Genomic DNA, 19,642 nt, shown 5'->3' on the forward strand with positions numbered 1-19,642 from the left:
TCGCCCATGAAAGGTAACTGGTCGTTAATCTCGATCGGAATTGCTGTTGCGGAAGTTGACGGAGAAGAATCCGCTTCTTCATCTGCATCGGAGTGCCATGAATCCTCCAAATCATCCGCCTGGCTTTCGTCGTCAGAATCCAGTAAAACATGTTGCAGTATTTCTACAGCACTGAATCCTTGCCTTGCCATGTTTTATTTAAAAGTGAAAAGGAAGTAATTTTTTTAATAATGGCGTTGAAATACTAAAGAAAATGTATAATGAAACAAATTGTTAGTCACATATAAACTAGTTAGAAAAAAGCTGTTATACAGAATTATAGAAGTCAAGAATAAACCAAAACTTTGCAATATAATAAATTGTCAGACTGTTGTCAAAAATTGTTAAGTGGACTTTACATATTTTCTGATGATGAAACTATATGAATATTATGGTTATCTACGGTGATTCAGATTAGCATCTTGAGAAATGCTTTCACGTTTATGATAAACTACACGTAGAAGGGAAATCCAACAGGCGTTTGCATAATTTCGTCGTTTAGCGACGTAGATTCGATGAAAGCGGCATAATAATTAGTAGGCCTACCTGGTATCAATATTGGCTGTTTCTGCAATGTTGCGTTATGAACATGAACGCCGCGTGGCTTGAAAAACAACATTGTAACGCTGAATGAAACCATGTGCATGAAACTGATAATCATCTAATAAAATTATCTCTGATGTAAACTCAACGATTGGGCAATGGTATGTCTCAACAAAATTACCAAATATTCCATCATTTTGACGGCTAGAATGCAGTGTTGAACCTAAACCGAAAAATATAGATGCGCTGTTCATCCATAATTTTTGATATTTGTTTATATGTTTAGTGAAAATAAGCTGTCATTCTTGTTATTATATTGAAAATTAAAAAAAAGTTTGCAAAACGTCTATATTACCATGAATGCGGTTTCATCTATTTTGATTGTCCCTTGCTGTAGGCGTACTTAGGCAAGTTGTAATTATCACAATCTAACTTTTCCCAACTATGAGCACTATATCTCGATGCGCATTTGTGTATTGTGTAAAATTTTGATGGTGTCCAAAAATCAAATATTATTTACAAAATAACTCGATCTCTTAGAATATCCTCATATGTCACATCAACAAATACTTTCCTGACTTACAAATAGGCCTAACTAAGGTAATAAAGAAACATTCTACTAACGGACAATTCAGTGATAAAAAAAATCCAAAAGTTTGATATTTCTTGCAAATGCAAACAATATAAGTTTTTCATAACAAGATGAAGTTCAATAGCATTACAAGAATTCCATCACCATAATTCAAAAAGAACCTTTCCATTACTTGGGTTGACCCTTGCAATTAATCCGCATATGGGGTATGTTATGTACCACTATGGTTCACCGTACTGCCGATTGTCTAAAGCATGAAAAAAGTTGCATCTGTCTGCGGTTATAAGTTATATTTTTTTCTAAATTGAACTAAAACAGCTATTCGCATTATGAAACAGTTGGATAAGTGCCATAAATCAAACTATGGAATAAGTTTGTTTCCCTATAAAAACGCCTGCCTGCAAGATGATACCATGTTCATAAAAATTACTCGATGTAGCCTGCATAACGCAATATACTTTATGATATTATATTTTCTGATTATACATTTCCAGTCCTTGTCACAGACTGCATAATGCTCACTCATTCACTTGCAATGTAACTGAAAATAGTTGTTAGATAAAACCTATATATCACACGCGCTATCAAGTAAAAGCGTTCTATTTTACATTGATTCGATTGGCTCAATATGAGATGGCTACTTCTAAACTACACTTATGAAGGCAGAGTCTGCAATTACTTGAATTTTTGCAGGTGTGACCTACAATAAATAATGCGATTAATCGAATACAATTCTCACATAACTCGTGAATATGTCTAGTCAATCAGCGCTGACATAATGCTGGATGATGCATTATTGTTTATTGAATAATTTAGTAAATATGCGTAACTTCATCTGTTTGTTATTGTGAGACGAAACTAGGAAGAATGGAAATAGAAATAGATAAAATAAAGGTATTTTTATTCAATGTAAACGCGCTGCCGCGTGTCATTATCTAACTAAAATATCTCTCGCCGCTAGCCTATCTCGATTCACCGTTTTCTGACGTCACGTCCATTCGACAACAAACGATTTCTTTCATGCATTCTCAGTTCAGGTTGGCAGTTACCCGCCTTTCCGTCGATTCAACATTGCAAGACGTCGCATAAGTTCATATCTTTAGTTTGGTAAACAGAGATAATATTTCATTGTGACATTGCTATGTAAACTTATATTTCACATGAGACAACTTGACAAGTAAATATACAAGTTTTCACAATTTACGACGAGTTATAGCACATGGAAATGTTACGCTACAATTGCTTTGCGAGGTACTGCATTGTGGTTTAGTTTATCAGTGACAGTGAACCTGGTACAAGAAGCCTCGAATATATTGATTCAACTAAGCTGCATCACGTATAAACGTGGTGGAACGATCGTCCTTTTCACAAAAGCGTGATGTTCTGGTTTATCCTACACAAATGAGAAGCGTATTGCATTTCAAATCTTTACATGTCGACTTGGAAATAAATGTTTACAAGTATATGTGAGAAGCTTTGGGAACATCGACGCCTTTTCTGCTTTTGATAGTGTGTCGGACAAAAGGAAAGATTTGAAACCAAAATCATAATATGTTACAGCGCAGCTTCTACAGTAGCTAAATTTCTAATTATTCAAAAAAGCGTTGTGGCCCAAACAGTACAATCTAAAACCAGTCCACAACGTTGAATATGTCACGAGAAAGGAAAATGCAATCAAAAGAAACCAGCCAATCACTTTCAATACTTATCTCACATTTTATATCAAATCTACTCCAAATGACGCTGAGTCATTGCAATAACGTTGTAGCCTATGCTTTGTTTGATTGAAAGGACATCATTTTCTGCGAAAAACAATTGTCGCGCTAGATGTATTGTCACCAAGTCTTATGTTTAATTTTACGCAATTTCAACCGCAAGCGACGGTAAATCATCGTATCAAAGTTGAAGCTTTTCCTGTATCGACGTCGCTTATAAGCCGTGGTGAGAACAAAAGATCCACGCATTCTGCCAATTTCCTTCACGCTGTGAAGCAGTTAGGATTAACGAGACATGGACCAAATTAATTACTTTCATCCAACTGGTGGGAAAGTTTTGAACAATAGAATATGAAATATTTCAGAGGATGTGCTGAGAAATGCCTCATATCTCTCAATTTATAACCTTTATTCGCTCAAAATTTCAGCTCAATAGAGGTGAATGAAAGTTAGGAAAAGTCAAGAAATCTCGTAGTCGCAGCCTCAGTGGTTTTAGAGATACAACTGTTGATGCAAAAAAGTTGAATTGACAGCCCCCCCCCAACCTTCAAACAGTTAAATGTCGAGAAATGCAGCAACTTGCAGCTGATGAAAAAGCTGCTGCTGATGAAAAGTTGTTGCTGATGGAAACGTTGCGCTGCTGATGAAAAGTTAAAGGAAAGTTGATTTACTTTTGTGCTGTTTGTTTTGAAAGCTTTTAATTTGCTACTTTTGTTTTGCAATATGTTAATGTATTGTTTTGATTGCAGAAAACAATGTAATCCCCTTATCTTGGTGAAATCATAGTTTCAAAGACAAATTCATTCTTAGTCAAATTCCACTGTAAAAGCAGAATCAACTGCAGAAATGCTTTGTTTGAGTTAATGAAATGCTAACAACGAGGGTATACGTGCTATAAGTTGTTCTTGCTGTTCACCTAAGCTTTTGAAAAGTAAATTGTGTAGTAGATGTGATTTCGTTATTTCATGTGTATTTGGCAGTGTACCACTCTTCATAAGTTCAATTTAATCTGTTTGTGTATTGTGAAATAGTTTTTTCCTCAGACAAAGGGAGATGTAATATATTGGAAATGTGCCTTTAAACTTTTAATCTTTGGAGAACTTGCCTTTTAAGTTTGTACCTCGTGTTTCACGTTTTGCCTTACGCGTTTTCCATGACCTCTTGATTGGCCGCTGTTAAATACGCTTTCCTGACAGCGTTGCGCTCTTTCATTTCATTCTCCAACTCGAGTTCAACTAGTTGTCAAAGTCAATCGTTAGTGCCGCAGCTATGTGGGCGTGTACATTGTCAATTTATGTTTGAGATTCAAATAAAGTTATCTGTTCGTCTTTGAGAGTTCGTCCGAAACAGTCAGACGTAAAGGCCAGCGCGAAACATTACAGGGGGAACTTTAATAACCTGAGGAATGCTGACGACACTGTCTGGGTGGCTGATTCGGAAGCAAAATTACAAAATTTGTTGAACAAAGTAAATGAAAGAAGTGAAGAATTTGGAATGGAAATGAATGAAAAGAAAACGGAAACGATGGTAATCACAAAGAAAAAAGAAAGTGAAATTCCAATCTGTCAAATTAAAATGAATGGAACAACTATAAAACAAGTAAAAAGTTTTCGATATCTTGGGACAACAATAAACTGGGACGCCAAAGATGACAAGAAGTTCAATATTCGTATTGCTCAAGCAAAAGCCTCTTTCCAGCAAATGAAAACAATATTATGCAACAAGAACATATCTTTCGCAACCAGACTCAGAGTATTGAAGTGTTACATTTACCCAATTTTTAAATGTAATTCAGACACCTTGACAATTACCAAATCAATTAATAAAAGAATAAATGGGTTTGAAATGTGGGCATTCCGAAAAATGCAGAGGATTTCCTGGACTGACAGAAAAAGCAACCAAACTGTTTTAAATCAAGTCAAACAAACAAACAATCTACTAAAAAATATCAACAAAAAAACAAGTTCAGTTTTTAGGACAAGTGTTGCGAAAAGGAAAGTTAGAACATCTCTCTCTCACAGGCAAAATTGAAGGGAAGCGTGCCCAAGGTAGACAAAGATTAACTTACTTGAACCAACAAACCGACAAAACTAACACCAACATACAACTAATACACAAAGCAAACAACAGAGAATCTTGGAAACTTTTCATACAAGATGCAGTCAATGCTTGGAATCAAGTGCGAAAATAAAAGAAGAACAAGAAATCATCACGCGTAAATGCTATAGTACTATGTAACCAAGTAGAATGTTCAAGTAATTTTCTTATGTTTAAGCGTAAGTTGATGGTAAACAAACCGGTAAGTAAACTGGTACAGACCAAAACAATTATTAAAATCTACGAACACAAAGTTTTTTGATGTTGTGAAACAAAATTATTGCAACTGGTTTGGTTCGTGGTTGATATACGTGGGTCATTTAATAAAGCATCATCATGTGTTTTCAAGCATATTTTCATCAAAACCAGTTTAGACCTGTTCAAAAGCTACCATAAAATGTATCAGATTGATTGATTTTTGTTTAGATCTTACCAAACACTTAAAGTTACACAAAAGACTGGGCTATTTACAAAAAAATTACCAAACAATAACACGGTGAAATAAAAAATGTACCTATGCATGATGTAAATAAATGAACATTTACTGAAAACTCAAGAAAAAAAACCTTTGTCACAAAATCAACTTGAAACTTTGTTGTGATCGATTTAACATAAACCGCTAATCTCAAATAAATCGTGTTCAGACTTGTTTAAAAAAATAGGTTTCATCGATTCTAACAGAATGGTTGGGATTATATAGCTGGAAAAATTAATAATTTTGGTATTGCTGTATACAAGCCAGTAAACTGTCATTGCTATATGTGTTTAACTTTGGTTCAGTTTCAAAATTGACATTTTTTTATGCACAAATTTATCGCAAATCACAAAGTATATGCCATTCTAAGTTGAGTTTCTTTATTTTCATCCGAAATTTTTATTATAAATGTACTCGTGATAAGTAGATTGTAGCTAGAACACACATAAAACTTAATAAGTTGTTGCAAAAGTGTTGACAAAACCTGAATGCTTGCCAGAAATAATAAAATAAATCACAGGTAAAAGACATAACATTCGTTCTTACAAGTTCATTCGATCTAGGGTCCGTACCGGTGGTTCTTACATCATCACGTCATAACATTCTTTCTTACAAGCTCGTACCACAAAGTTCAGACCAAACAACCTTATGTAGGGTTCTTACCGAAAGCGAGGGTTTTTACCGAAGGGCAGGGTTCTTACCAAGCGAGGGTTCTTGCCGAAAGCTAGGGGTTTTTCAGGGATCTAACCGAGGGTTTTTACATTTATTCCCAATACCATGCATCAACCACTACTTACACTTACGTGTACCTATTTCGCAATTATATCCTCCATATCCCCTGGCACACTCGCACGTGTAAGATTGAAGGTTTCCTCTACACCTTCCTTGGTTTTGGCAAGGCGAGCTCCAGCAGAGGCTTTCAACTGAAACAACAAAACCAAAAGTGATAAAATGGAAATTTAACCCTATTTGTAGCGACACGGGTTATGAGGTCGCCTCACTCTAGTAGTTAAATATTTTACAAAATGAAATATGCTAGAAATGTGAAATTTCTTGACTTTTAATGTTTATTCTTTGCGACTTTTTTATCCTAGGCATTTCGTCTCAGGTGGCTAGACATTTTCGTGCAATGCTAGTTACATATATGTTAATGCAATATAAATGTTAGTGCAATTACTTTGTAATGTAAAAACGCTCAAACATGCCTTATATTTATGAGGAAAAGTAATTTTTTGTTTAGTTTAGCATTACTCTATGTCAGGGGTCACCAAACTACGGCCCGCGGGCCAGAACCGGCCCGCGAACTGATTTCATCCGGCCTGCCACGTGCTGCGGAAATAACAGCTGCACTACAATTGTTTTTTATGATTTTTTTTTATCATTGTTTCTATCATTAGGCCACCACAAATGGGGACGGCCTAGGCCAAATTTGGAATAATGAAATGTTTTTTCAAGAGCACGGTGCCCTGCAGTGTATCACAGCAGGGGATAACTTTTCCAGCAACCTTTCGATTTTTAGCACAACTTTGCTATTCCACCGCTGACTTTGTTATTTATTGTGCTCAATTTAAGTCAATGGAGATTCTAAATAGTTGTATATGGTTGGTTGGTTTTGAATCAATTATCCTCGGACTGATAAAGCCTTGATAGGTTCACTGATATTCCTGGTAGTTTCACATACTTGTAGACTTGTAGAGGCTCTTGACGCAGGGCCGGTTACCGAGATTGGCAGAGTGCAGTTTTCCGATTGTTGAAGTCTTGTTGCCGGGGAATTATTCCATTCACTAGGTGCCGCTAAATGGAGAGCAGTCCTGAAATGTGTTGCTCAAGCGCACACCCCGAGAGTCGAACCAGCGCCGCGTGATCTTGAGCCGGGCGCGTAACCACTGAGCTAGAGGGGCAGACGTATATCTTTTCGCAATTTGCATCCGGCCCGCAGCTGTTAATCTCGCAACAATCCGGCCCTCAGAGAAAAACGATTGGTGACCCCTGCTCAATGTTATAATTCAAAAATTTCAATTTTGAAGCTATTTTCGGGAGATTAGAATAAAAACCGACTTTCTGAGATTTTTCGTCTCAAACACTTTATTTCAATAAATTTGTTGGGCAAAACAATACACATGGCTATTGTCTTGTAAAATATTTTGGCTGTGTTATTATCATAGCTCTCGTTATTAGCGATTAATTAGCGCGGGGCTAAGATAGCCCATGACGTACTTTCCACGTACGAAAACAGCTCGTACTACTAACATAGGGTTAAACTTTGTCAGAATGTATAAATTTTTAATACTAACTGACATTGCAAAATCTGATACACTACAGAGCGTGCGCAACAGATAAAGCTGCGCCAATGCAAGATATTTGGTTCATGCTGAATACTCATCTGGAGAAGGCCTACACGCCACATGATTATATGACTAGGTGAACAATTCTATATCGAGGACAATGTATACACTGCCTTCCATAGTGGCACGTTGAAGACAAGCACAAGCTTTCAAACAGTCACAACATAAACAATATTACTAGAATTTCTTCTTGTGGTTATTTTTCATTAACTTAATTTGTTTGTTTGAATAAAGGAAAGAATAAGTGTGACTGTGACGTAATTTCAATCAAGAAGTAAGTATTAGAAGATCAATCACGAACAATCAATCAAGAAGATCAATCAAGAACTAAACAGTCATTCAATATTAATTGCAATGATATTGAAACGTTGCAATAGCATTATAACATAGATTTGTGGAAACAGAATATTACTTTTCCAAGCCGATTACTTTTCCAAGCGCCGTGGCTACGCCCTGATGCTGGTGTTCTCAAAATATTTTGTGCTCGCTTCGCTAGCCTAGCACGCCTCTGAATTTTTACAACAGTTCACTTCTCACTATATTTCTAAACTCTACAGGTGCGACATAAAATAAAAAAGGTTAAGAAACACTTCATTATGTGCTTGGGGTTCCACGGACTCCAAAACCAAACCATGTAATTTTTTTCTAGGATTGTAAGATTAAAAGTTTTAACGTGCGTGTGCCACCTGCTGATTTTCTTCAGTTACTGTGGATACTTTTTACCTGTTTGGCAACTATCTCCCTCATATCCACTGCTACACTCGCACGTGTAAGATTCACGGTTTCCTCTGCATCTCCCTCGGTTTAAACAAGGCGAGCTCCAGCAGAGGCTTTCGACTGAAACAACAAAACTAAAAGTGATAAAATGGAAATTTAAACTTTGTCAGAATGCATAAATTTTTACATACTAACTGACATCGCAAAACTGCACACTGCACAGCGTGTGCAACAGATAAAGCTGCGCCAATGCAAGATATTTGGTTCATGCTGAATACTCATCTGGAGAGAGCCTACACGCCACATGATTATATGACTAGTTGAAGAATTCTACATCGAGGACAATGTATACACTGCCTTCCATAGTGGCACGTTGAAGACAAGCACAAGCTTCCGGACAGTCACAACATAAACAATATTATTAGAATTTCTTCTTGTGGTTGTTTTGTTTATAGGCAAATTTTTCGTAAGCAATTGTTCGTAAAGCAATTGTTCGTAAACAGTTTTTCGTAAAACAATTGTTCGTAAACTGTTGTTCGTAAAATGAAATCCGTAAAACAATTCTTCGTAAAGCATTTCTCGTATACATCAAATTTCAACTGCATGCATGAAAAAATGCTTTAGGAAGAGTTGTTTTACGAATAATCAATTTTACGAACAACTGTTTTATGAACAATTGCTTACGAACAATTGTTTTACGAAAAACTGTTTACGAAAAAAACGTCGGACACCGGTTGTTTTGCATTAACTTAATTTGTTTGTTTGAATAAAGGAAAGACTAAATGTGACTAAGACGTAATTTCAATCAAGAAGTAAGTATTAGAAAAAATGTGTATAAAATTGAATTTAATATAAAAATACAGCATATGTATAAACGTTTTAATCATATTTCAGTAGATAAACATTAACCCTATTTGTAGTGACACGGGGTTTTATGAGTACGCCCCACTGTAGAAGTGAAATATTTCTCAGAAGGAAATATGCTAGAAATTTGAAATTTCTTGACTTTTAGTTTTTATTCTTTGAGAATTTTTTAAACCTAAACTTGTTATTTTTCGACCTTCCTGCCCTTCACAATAAGCATTTCGTCTCAGGTGGCTAGACAATTTCGTGCAATGCTAGATATATATAATTTAATGTAACTGCAGACAGTGCACACCGTTTCCAATTTTTTTATCGCCCAACGTTCGGAGTTCAAGTTGGATACCACTACATCTTGCAGGTTTACAATTTTCCATACGAAATGGTTTTGTTACCTGTCTCATCATTAATGCGTCCGCTCCGGGAGCCGTCCACACACCTAAACACTCAGCAGGCACACCAAACTTACGTGGAAGATACCTACTAGGGAGGCAAGGTACTTACTCCGGCCGAAGGACCCACCGCGGTAGATGGTAATCTGTGGATGTCAAAATGATGGTTATTGGCTGCCTCAAGCTGATCTGTCTGTCTCGACTTTCCTCTTGCTGATGTTGGAGCAGACTAGGAGATGGCAGGCCAAGCTAGAGAACTAGCGCGTCTTGGTAGGGAGTTAATTTTATTTGAGTTTGTTTGTGTGTGTGTATCTTCTTGTTGCCCGCTTGAAGAAGGGCCCCTGCTTGTGGGAAACGGGCCATTGCAGTCTGGCATCTCATTTGGCGGAGATGCCAGAGAGGAGCGGCCAAAGGAAGGGTAGCTTTCGCGGACCCCAGAGTCTTCTTGGGATGGGCTGCAAAAATTCTGTCTTCTCAGGGCTTCTCTTGACAGGAGGAAGTGTTTTGCTTCTCTGGAGTTGTTAAAATGGTGAAGGATACGAAAAGAAGTTGAAAAGAATTTTGTTGAGTTCTTTGAGGTGCTGCTGTGTTGGCATCAGCACACTACTCAGAGGCAAAGTGACGGGTACCAAGAGAGTGTTGATGATGGAAATCTTTCCGTAGAAGGAGAGTCTTCGTGGTTTGTGGATGTTGGCGATCGTATGAGATTTTTGATGGCGGTCTGCTGGTTCATTTTGTCAAGTTCTGTTTTTTTTTTGTTCCTAGCCAGATGCCCAGGATCTTGATGTTGTTCAATATCGCAGCTTCAGGAAAGAGCTGCTGAGCTTTTTGGGCCAGATCAGGTTTGGAAGCCAGGATTTGGGTCTTTCCCTGGTTCACTTTCTGGCCGGACATCGTCCGGTAGATGGCTAGTTCTCTGTAGATTTTTTTGAGAGATGGTATGTCTCTTGTTATGAATGTAGAGTCGTCCGCAAATTGCAGAATTTTGATTGTCAGCTTGGAAAAACGAAAACCGTTTAGCAGATATTGTTTTTCTATGCGACGGGTAAGCGCGTCGGCACAGATTATGAAATAGAGCATGCTGAGGGGGCAACCTTGTCGAATGCCTCTTTTGACGTTAATTCGTTTTGTTAAGGCTCCGTTTATTTCTATCTTTCGTTTTGTTTTGTAGTAAACCAAACCCAGGTAATTCATCATTAAATTTGATTTACGCCTAGTTTCTTCAAGATTCCATAGAGAAAGGAGTGACTAACTCTATCAAATGCTTTTTCAAAATCTGTTATCATGTTGTACAAGTCCCTGTGTTGTGTTTGAGATGCTTCCAGGGCAGCTTGTATGTTCATAGTGACATGCTCTATTCTGCGGTTTGGCAGTCCACAATTCTGATTTGGACAAATCAGGTTTGTAATCATGGGTGTGAGTCTGTTAGAGAAGATTTTACTCAAAATCTTGTAATCGATATTGAGTAGAGAGATCGGTCTCCAGTTTTAGAGCTTTTCTTTTTCACCTTTTTTAAAGATTAACTTCACTTTTGCTTCTCTCATTGATGGAGTCATTATTTTCCTCAAGTAGCAAATCGTAAGCATTTCTAAAATGTCGTGTTTCAGGAAATGCCAGCATTCTTGGTAGAATAATGCACCGAGACCATCGGATCCAGGCGAAGAATTTAAGAGAAACGATGGCGGTTTTTACATCTTTTAGACTTGAGCTGTTCCGCTTGTTCAGCTGTGTCTTCCTCAATTTTGGCCTCTCCAAGAATGTTCAAGTATCTGTTTTGTTCTTGAGAATCGATGTCGTCTTCTATACCCCATAGGGAGTGGTAGAAGCTGTGTACTTCTTTGAGAATGTCATCTTTCTTAGTGAGAGTTGTGTTGTTTGCATCGTGTATCTCAGTGATAGAGCTGCTTTTACAATTTTGTTCCTCTGTTTTGAAGAAGCTTTTACAGGGCACTTCGTCGCTTGTTGGAGTCGTTCTGGGTCTGATTTGAAATTCGATAACTGTGTAGTCGTCGAAATTATTGATTGTTTCCAAGAACTCCGGTCGACGCTCTTCCAGGATGTGATTCGGGTAAGCGTCCAGAGTGTAGAGCATGTTTTTGGCCTGATTGTAATCTTCTCTTCGTTTGTTTTTTTTTTTTTTTTTATGTTTACAAAGTGATTTTGTTTGCGTAATAACGCACGATTAAATTACAATACTGGCAAAAAAATAAACGAGTAGATAATGCAAGAAAATTATGTAGCCTACATATGGTGACATTGCTTGGCAAGTTTAAGGGTTTATATCAAGATTTAGTGCAGTTTGCAAGAATCCACTGAAGTCTGAAGGTTCTTACTTTATGAACAGTCAAGTCTAATGTAAAAGACGTTGGAACAATGCATGATTCACATTTATATTGCGTAATGGTGATTGTAATGGTCACTTCAGGTCATGGTAAGCAACTGATAAGATTACATGCTAAAAATAATGCTTTACGATAAATGAAGCATACACTGTGTTGGAGGTGGTGTTACGTAGTGTGATTGTAGTGCGATATGATGTTTTTAATTGAGTTGATTGTGTATTTGTGTATGTCTGTGTTGTTGGCTAGTGATAGTGTATAACATGCATGTATGGATGACTTAATAGGCTTTAGTATGCTATTACTGGTGAATGTGCGATTTTCATATATTATTTTATTGCGTGCTTTTCATATGTGGTATTTTGTGATGGTGATGAGGTATACTATTTGATCGAGTTATGTGGGGTTGAAAATGTCTTGATTGACATTGTAGTTGATTGGGGTCAAATCTCCGATGATGTCTAGATCTAGTGTGGTTAGCTTTTGTATAACCCCTTGAGTGTAGCTCCATATGGGGAGAAGCGTTTGGCATCTGACCAGGGAGTGCATGGCCGAGCCTGGGTTGTTGAAGCAGAAAACGCACTTTGTGAAGCTGTCATCATATTGATATGTTTTGTATTTTGTGCGGAAGGGTAGGGTGTCTTGGATTGTTTTGTAGTTGAAAGTTTTCAAGTAGTTAGGGAGAATTGGGTTGTGGATGTTTTTTTCCATTTGTTTGGCCGGTTTATTGGTCTTTTGGGTGTTTGTGATGTAAAGATTCTTTGATATATTGGTTTTAATTTGCCTAGTGTGAGTTCTTTCAGTGTGATTTTGTATCTCTTCAAAAGTGTTAAGGAATGTGCGAAAAAGGGTGATGGAGTGGCGGTGTGAGGTATGTGATTTTCTTGAGATAGTTTGTATAAGTTAGATAATTGGTTTCCTATGTAGTATTCTATGATTTGTGTGGTAGTACTTGTGGGGTGGTGGTAGACTCTGAGATGAAAATACTTAGTTATGTTTTTTAAGTATGTGAGATCAGCATAGATTGCTAAGCTTGCAATGTTGTATCCTCCATCTAGGCGGTCTCTTTAGAGGACGGAAATCGGTATTTTTAAACCGCTTTTCCCTGCTATGAAAGCTTCTATTGCATTGTTGAGGGTATTTACTTGTTGTTGTGGAGGGAGTGAGAGTTTGCTGTGCAAAGAACAAGTGGAATGATCTTGGATTTAACAAGAATAAATTTGGCGTCAAGTGTGAGTGGAGCTGTATTTAGTCGTTTTGCTTCAAGCTTTAGGTTTGGGATGAGTTCGTTCCAGATTGTGTCTTCATTTGCATGGCCAATAGTTGTGCCGAGAAGAAGAAGCGGATTTTGTGTCCATTCTATAAGAGGCAGTGGAATGGTCGAGTGTTTGCTGTTTATGATTACGCCCTTTGATTTGAAGCAGTTCAGTTGTAATGCGCTGGCGAGGGTAAACTGTTTTAAAGTTTCAAAGGCTTTTAAGATTGAGTATCTTCTATTGAGAGTGAATGTAATATCATCAGCATAGCTTGGGCATTTAATATTTTGTCTGCCATGTGTTCCGAGTCCTTCAACTTGAGGATTTTTGTTGATGGTGTTTGCTAGAGGTTCTGCTGCTAGCAAGAATAAGTAAAGACTAAGGGGTATCCCTTGTTGTGCAGGCAGGTTGCACTACATTATGTCGCACTGGAGTTTTTTTTTCCATTTTAGAAATCGAATTAGTGACTATGAAGAAAACAATATAAGATATGAAATTGTTAACATTGTAAGTTAAAAAAGCGAAGAAGATTTGTTTGTTGTGAAGTTTTCGCCTTTTCCATATTGAAAGCCTACAAGTAATAAGGAGGACAAATGATGTAACGGCCAGGACCAATTCGTCCTTATTAGTTTAAGATGACAGGTTCATGGAAATGGATTTTATTGCAAAGCTGACTTCTTCGAAGAAGCGATTTGGATAATTTAATTGATATTAGAAATAATTACACAACAACCAGTATTTGAAAACAAACAAATAACTTTTACATCTACTGTGTATAATAACTAATTGTGAATATTTTAGAGTAAATCTTACTGCTTTCACAATTATCTCCAGAGAAATAACGATGACAGTGACAAAAGCATTCATGTGATGAACAATCCACCATTATTCCTCCGTTCATGCATGGATTGTTGTCACATGCCTGAACTCCTGAAAATATGCAATAATGAACCTTTGGTGCGTCACAATGCGTGTCACAAGGTTTAAAATATATGATATAAGGTTATTGTAGGCGATGTTGCCATACGTAGGGATTTTGGGACATCTGTAAGGAATCTCTAAGGAATTTTTACAGTAAGCTAACTAAACTTGTGTCATTTTTCAACTTGACACTCACAATTAACAAATCAAGTAAGTAGATTATTCAAAAAATGATCTTTAGTAGTCACTCCCTCTTGTTTAAATCTATAATTAATTGACTTGACCAATACATTGATTGGCATTAAGTTATAATCCAGTCAGGGCTGGATTAAGATGGGGTCTAAAGGGGCTGCAGCCCCAAGCCCACCAAAAAATACGTCCACCGATAACAACTTACTAAGAGCACGTTGCATATTTCTCATCAACTGCATGCGAGGAATTTATTGACATATGTGCAACGAAACCGTTATTTTAATTGAGTTATGGTCGTGCATAATGGAATGATTTCATAAAACTAGTCGGGCGGTGCAGGATAGCAAAAAAATTACTTTGAATAAGGCAACAAATTTGCTTCAGGGTCTACATGACTTTGTTCAAACATTAACCCTTTGAAGGTTGGGGGGACTGTCAATTCAACTTTTTTGTATCAACAGTTGTACCTCTAAAACCACTGAGGCTGCAACTACGAGATTTCTTGACTTTTCCTAACTTTCATTCACCTCCATTGAGCTGAAATTTTGAGCGAATAAAGGGTATAAACTGAGAGATATAAGGCATTTCTCAGCACATCCTCTGAAATATTTCATATTCTATTGTTCACAATTTTCCCACCAGCTGGATGAAAGTAATTAATTTGGCCCTCCTAACTGTTTCACAGCATGAAGGGAATTGGCTGTATGTAAAATTATGTAAAAAATTTTTAATCACAACATTGCAATGCATGTTCTTCATTACTCTGCCAAAAATAATGTGTAAACTCACGCTACAATTACAGTCATAAGTCACCTCAATATTTCAACGTGTATGAGCAGTTCTAAAATTCACATAGTTTTAATTTTCGGATATGATCAGCATTAATAATTTTACAAAGTGAATCCCAAATTTTGAAATCGTGCTTTAAAAAATAACAGAGATATCATTCCTAAAGCATAAGAAGAATCGACAGCCCCCCCCCCAAACTGAACAAGACTCCAGGAGTCAAACCTTCAAAAGGTTAAGATCTCAATTTCAAGAATTTGAAGAAAAGGGTCGAGTATTAATTGGCTGTCATTATTATATTGAAGAAATTTCAAGAAACAAGAGAAGAAAAGTATGCTTGGAAAGCGAAGGTTGGTCTGAAGACACATCACTTGATCCATGGAGCAGATTCAAAGTAGACCCATAGTTGCCAATCATTGACCAAATTATTTTGTGTATGAAATCCTGAATTGCAGCATACGATCGTCTTCAAATAAGATTTTAATTTCTGGCGGAATTAAATACCATTACTAACTGTAAAATTGAAAAGAGTACTAAAACATTGCTTCACAATTATCCAGATGATCTAATCTAGAAGAATCACTGCCTTAAGAGATGATTCATTTTTCTGCACTGCTAAAACAACACGCTCATGGTCGAGCACAATGGCACATTGTATCCAACCCTCAATACGAGGAAGGAACATTATGATGATGATTGATAATGAAAACAACACCATTTTAACAGCAAATGCAGCAAAGAAACTAAAATGTTTAGATTAATCAATGAAAATGAGTTTATGTATGCATTTCCTAATGTATCTGTTGTCCTGAGAATATATCTTTGTCTGAAAATTTCTAATTGTTCAGGCTAGCGTTCATTTTCAGTGCTTAAAAGAATAAAGAATCAACTACGTTCATCCATGGGCCAGAAAAGGTTGCATTCCTTAGCTCTACTCTGCATTGAAAAGAAAATTTTGAAAAAAATAGACACTGATGATGTTATTCACAGCTTTGCTTTGTCTAAATCCAAAAACACATGTCATTTGAATGTGTTTAATAAGTAAATACTGTACTTCGGGTATAAGTTTTGTTATTTCATTTTAATTGTGATTGGTAGCCTACAATGAGGGGAATACAATATAGGCCTCAGATTGCCATATAACCCCAGGTCCATCAAAACATTAATCCGGCCCTGAGTCCATTGAACTCCATTTAATTACTTGTGACATAAATATATTGCTTTTTCTATTATTAAAATTGGGTAACCAAATTAACTTCCAATCTGCCTTGAGCCAGCATGGAACTATGGACGCAGTACGGCTCATAAAATCACATGGAACCCAGTCAAGTAACCCATGTTGATGCGCAATCTGCTGCAAGCGGAGATAGCGAATGATTATTAACCAAACTAAACAAAGATAGATTGATTAACCTTGATTGATTAACTGGATTGATCGATTAGATTGATTAGATTGATTGATAGATTGATTGATTGATTAGATTGATTAACTGGATTGTAGCTTTTCAAGCTATGGTACGTCTTTGGTACGTTCAGAAGTTCTCTACATCAAAATAAAATACATTTATAGCAGTAAATATCCATTTTTAAAGAAAATCAGTGACCGATCAGTGCCGACGCTTGCGTTGGGACATGTAAGGGTTTTAGAATAAGGTTTGGGAAGGTTTAGCAATTTTTTGCGTGGCAACACTGATTGTAAGTCAATTATAACACCTCAGGTTATTGGTGATAATTTTTGTGCTCAACCCTAGAACTACCAAATTCGTTAACACTTTGCTCTTCATAGGGGAGGCCAGATTTGACCCTCCCTCATATTTCCTTTGATTACTTGAAGCACAGTAACGCCATGCACTTAGTTTTTCTTTGACTTTTCCTAAAATTGCCAGGCAGATCTGATGACATTAAATTTAATGCAAACATTTGTGTAGTTTTCTTGTAAATTCAAGATTTTGGTGAATATTTGCTATCTCTAACTAACTTCCAGCAAAGCGTGAAACGGATTACATTGCGATAACAAGCCATAAGCTCATAATTGCTTCGTGCATCAATATGCGCGAGCAGAGAGGCGCATCGTCTAACTCTGGTTTTCCATTGTTTTGTTTGACCTCAACAACACAAAACGCGTTATTTCTTATGCTACAATATAAAAGCTAGTGATCACAAGGTTGTTAATTAGAAACAATAATAGCAAACGTTTTTGCGTTATCAGCTCTACGAAGAATAGCAATCCACGATCAAAATAGTATGTAGGCCACAAACTATTCAAAAAAGTTGTTTCAACCAGCAAATATCCATTCACGAATTAAAAACGTTACAATAAGAAATTTTCCCTTGGGTAAAGACACGAAAAACCTGGTTTCGAAATAAACGTTCTATGGAAATACTCTCATTGACAAAACTTGCAATTGAGGAAATGTATCACTGCAAATGCTTTTGGGAGAAGCCGAAGAAAAACAGTAATTGTGAGATACACTCAAAATTATGAGATAGCTGCTACGTGTAAATGGAGAATAACTCGATGACTACATGTCCCTTCGCTGTTTTATGTAGCCTACTTGTTGTTATGTCCTGCCATGTACTTCTAGACTACCTGTACTGGACACAGGTTTTTATTGAATACGCTAGTGGCCCCATGCGACGAAAACCGTTATTACCGAACAAAAAACACCGCAGTACTGTTTAGGTGTGAGTTATGTAGAATATAGCAAAGAGTTAGCTGCAAATGTTTGTTTATTAATTTTAGTACGTTAAACAGCACAGAAAATTGCTATGCAACGTGAATTTAAGGAGAGGTGTGACATTGATGCAACACAAACAACAAGGTAGGCTACGCGGAACAATGTCAAAGAAAGTTATCACTGAATTATTCCCATCGCATTCTTGGCTGAAACTTTGTGTTGGTATAGCTTTAATTAATTTCTCAATGTTCGAGGTATGATTTCACTGACGACGACGCTCAAAATATCGCTTGTCCGTTAATAGACATAGACTACCAATATTGAACTAATTCAATAGCACATTTGTAAGCAGTTAAATAAAAATATAAAGTCATATCTCTGGTTGTTGTTAGCATCCAGTATCCATCAGTTTTTATTATGTTATGGTTGTCAATATCAGGAAAAGAAAATACTCTTCGATTATGCAAATTGTTGTAAATGTTTTTTAAATTGTGCACTGAGTCGAACAATAAAAACAAAGGCTTTTTTGTGATTGGATAAGAAACAATCGGATTCAGAACATCTTCATACAAGACGTTTTTAAAGGACGAACGATTCACAGGGTGATTGTCACAGCAGAGTGATACAACATTAAAATTAGATTCAGCCAATAAGTGTAAGACATCCCACGACCCACATGGCAAGTTTAAGTTTCTATCTATCCAGATAATAAGTAGGGACCGATGCTATCACATCTTGGAATTTACCGCATAAAGAAGAGGCCATAAAACACAGAATAGTGGAAGCAACTTTCCCTCCATTAGTCAGGCCCACTAGCCTTCCAGATGCAGATGCATACTCAATTCTGCTAGCTGTGTAAATTTCATCCAGCATGAGGTTGACATTAGATATACAGTAAGTGAAGTTTACTCAGATCGCCAATCGCCATGCTTTTAAATATTTAACAGAAGCATTTTGAGTGACATTGATTGACATTTTATTTTTTTGTTGCGACTATAAACACACATATTCAGCAAGTCAGATAAAACAAACGGTAACGTAGAATGTGTGGATACTGCAACAGGTGGCTGCGAAGTGACCTGAAAGGTCTTCTAGTCGAGCAGCCACCTTCAACAAAAGAAAAAGTTACAAATTAAACATCAAAGAAGCGAGGCAAAAGAATCTAAAACATAAATTTACGTTATAGTTGCTTGAATGAACACATAACACATCATCTAATAAAAGTTTTACATAGGCCTGTAGCCATCATCATTGACATTAGTAATATGATAATAGTAAATTTTTGTAAAGATTTTTAAATGAGTTAGGTGAGTTTTTTCATATTTCCAATGGGATTGAATTCCAAATTTCCACTCCTGTATACTTGAAACTACGTTGAAGTTTTGAAGATGAGTAATGAGGAACATAAAAATTATCCTTGTCAATTGCATTTCTGGTATTGCCAGAATGAACATTTTTTGCTTTTTTAAAATAATTAGAAAAAGTACATGGTAGTGAGTTGTTTTCATATTTGTGCATTAATTTTGAAGTTTCGAGTTTGAACAAATCTTTTATTTTTAGAACATTTAGTTGTTTGAAATATGGAGTCACGTGATCCGACCATCGACCTCCCGCGACTATTTTTATTGCTTTGTTTTGGAATGCTTGGAGTTTGTCGACATGTGTCTTAAAAGTGGAACCCCATATTGTTATTG

At 36.6% G+C, this 19,642-nt stretch overlaps 1 protein-coding gene across 1 annotated transcript in view; it reads right to left on the reverse strand.

The window, feature by feature from the left end:
- The window catches only part of LOC145769167 (membrane cofactor protein-like), a 78,453-nt gene that overhangs the window by 22,398 nt on the left and 36,413 nt on the right, over positions 1–19,642 (reverse strand). Inside the window, exons 5-7 of the mRNA XM_082580761.1 lie at positions 14,185–14,301; positions 8,530–8,643; positions 6,271–6,384 (exon numbers count right to left, since the gene is read on the reverse strand). Coding sequence (XP_082436887.1) covers positions 6,271–6,384; positions 8,530–8,643; positions 14,185–14,301 — 345 coding nt within the window. The remainder of the gene's footprint in view (positions 1–6,270; positions 6,385–8,529; positions 8,644–14,184; positions 14,302–19,642) is intronic.

This window comes from Aplidium turbinatum, chromosome 1 (genome assembly GCF_918807975.1).
Source record: "Aplidium turbinatum chromosome 1, kaAplTurb1.1, whole genome shotgun sequence".
Taxonomy (NCBI): Eukaryota; Metazoa; Chordata; class Ascidiacea; order Aplousobranchia; family Polyclinidae; genus Aplidium; species Aplidium turbinatum.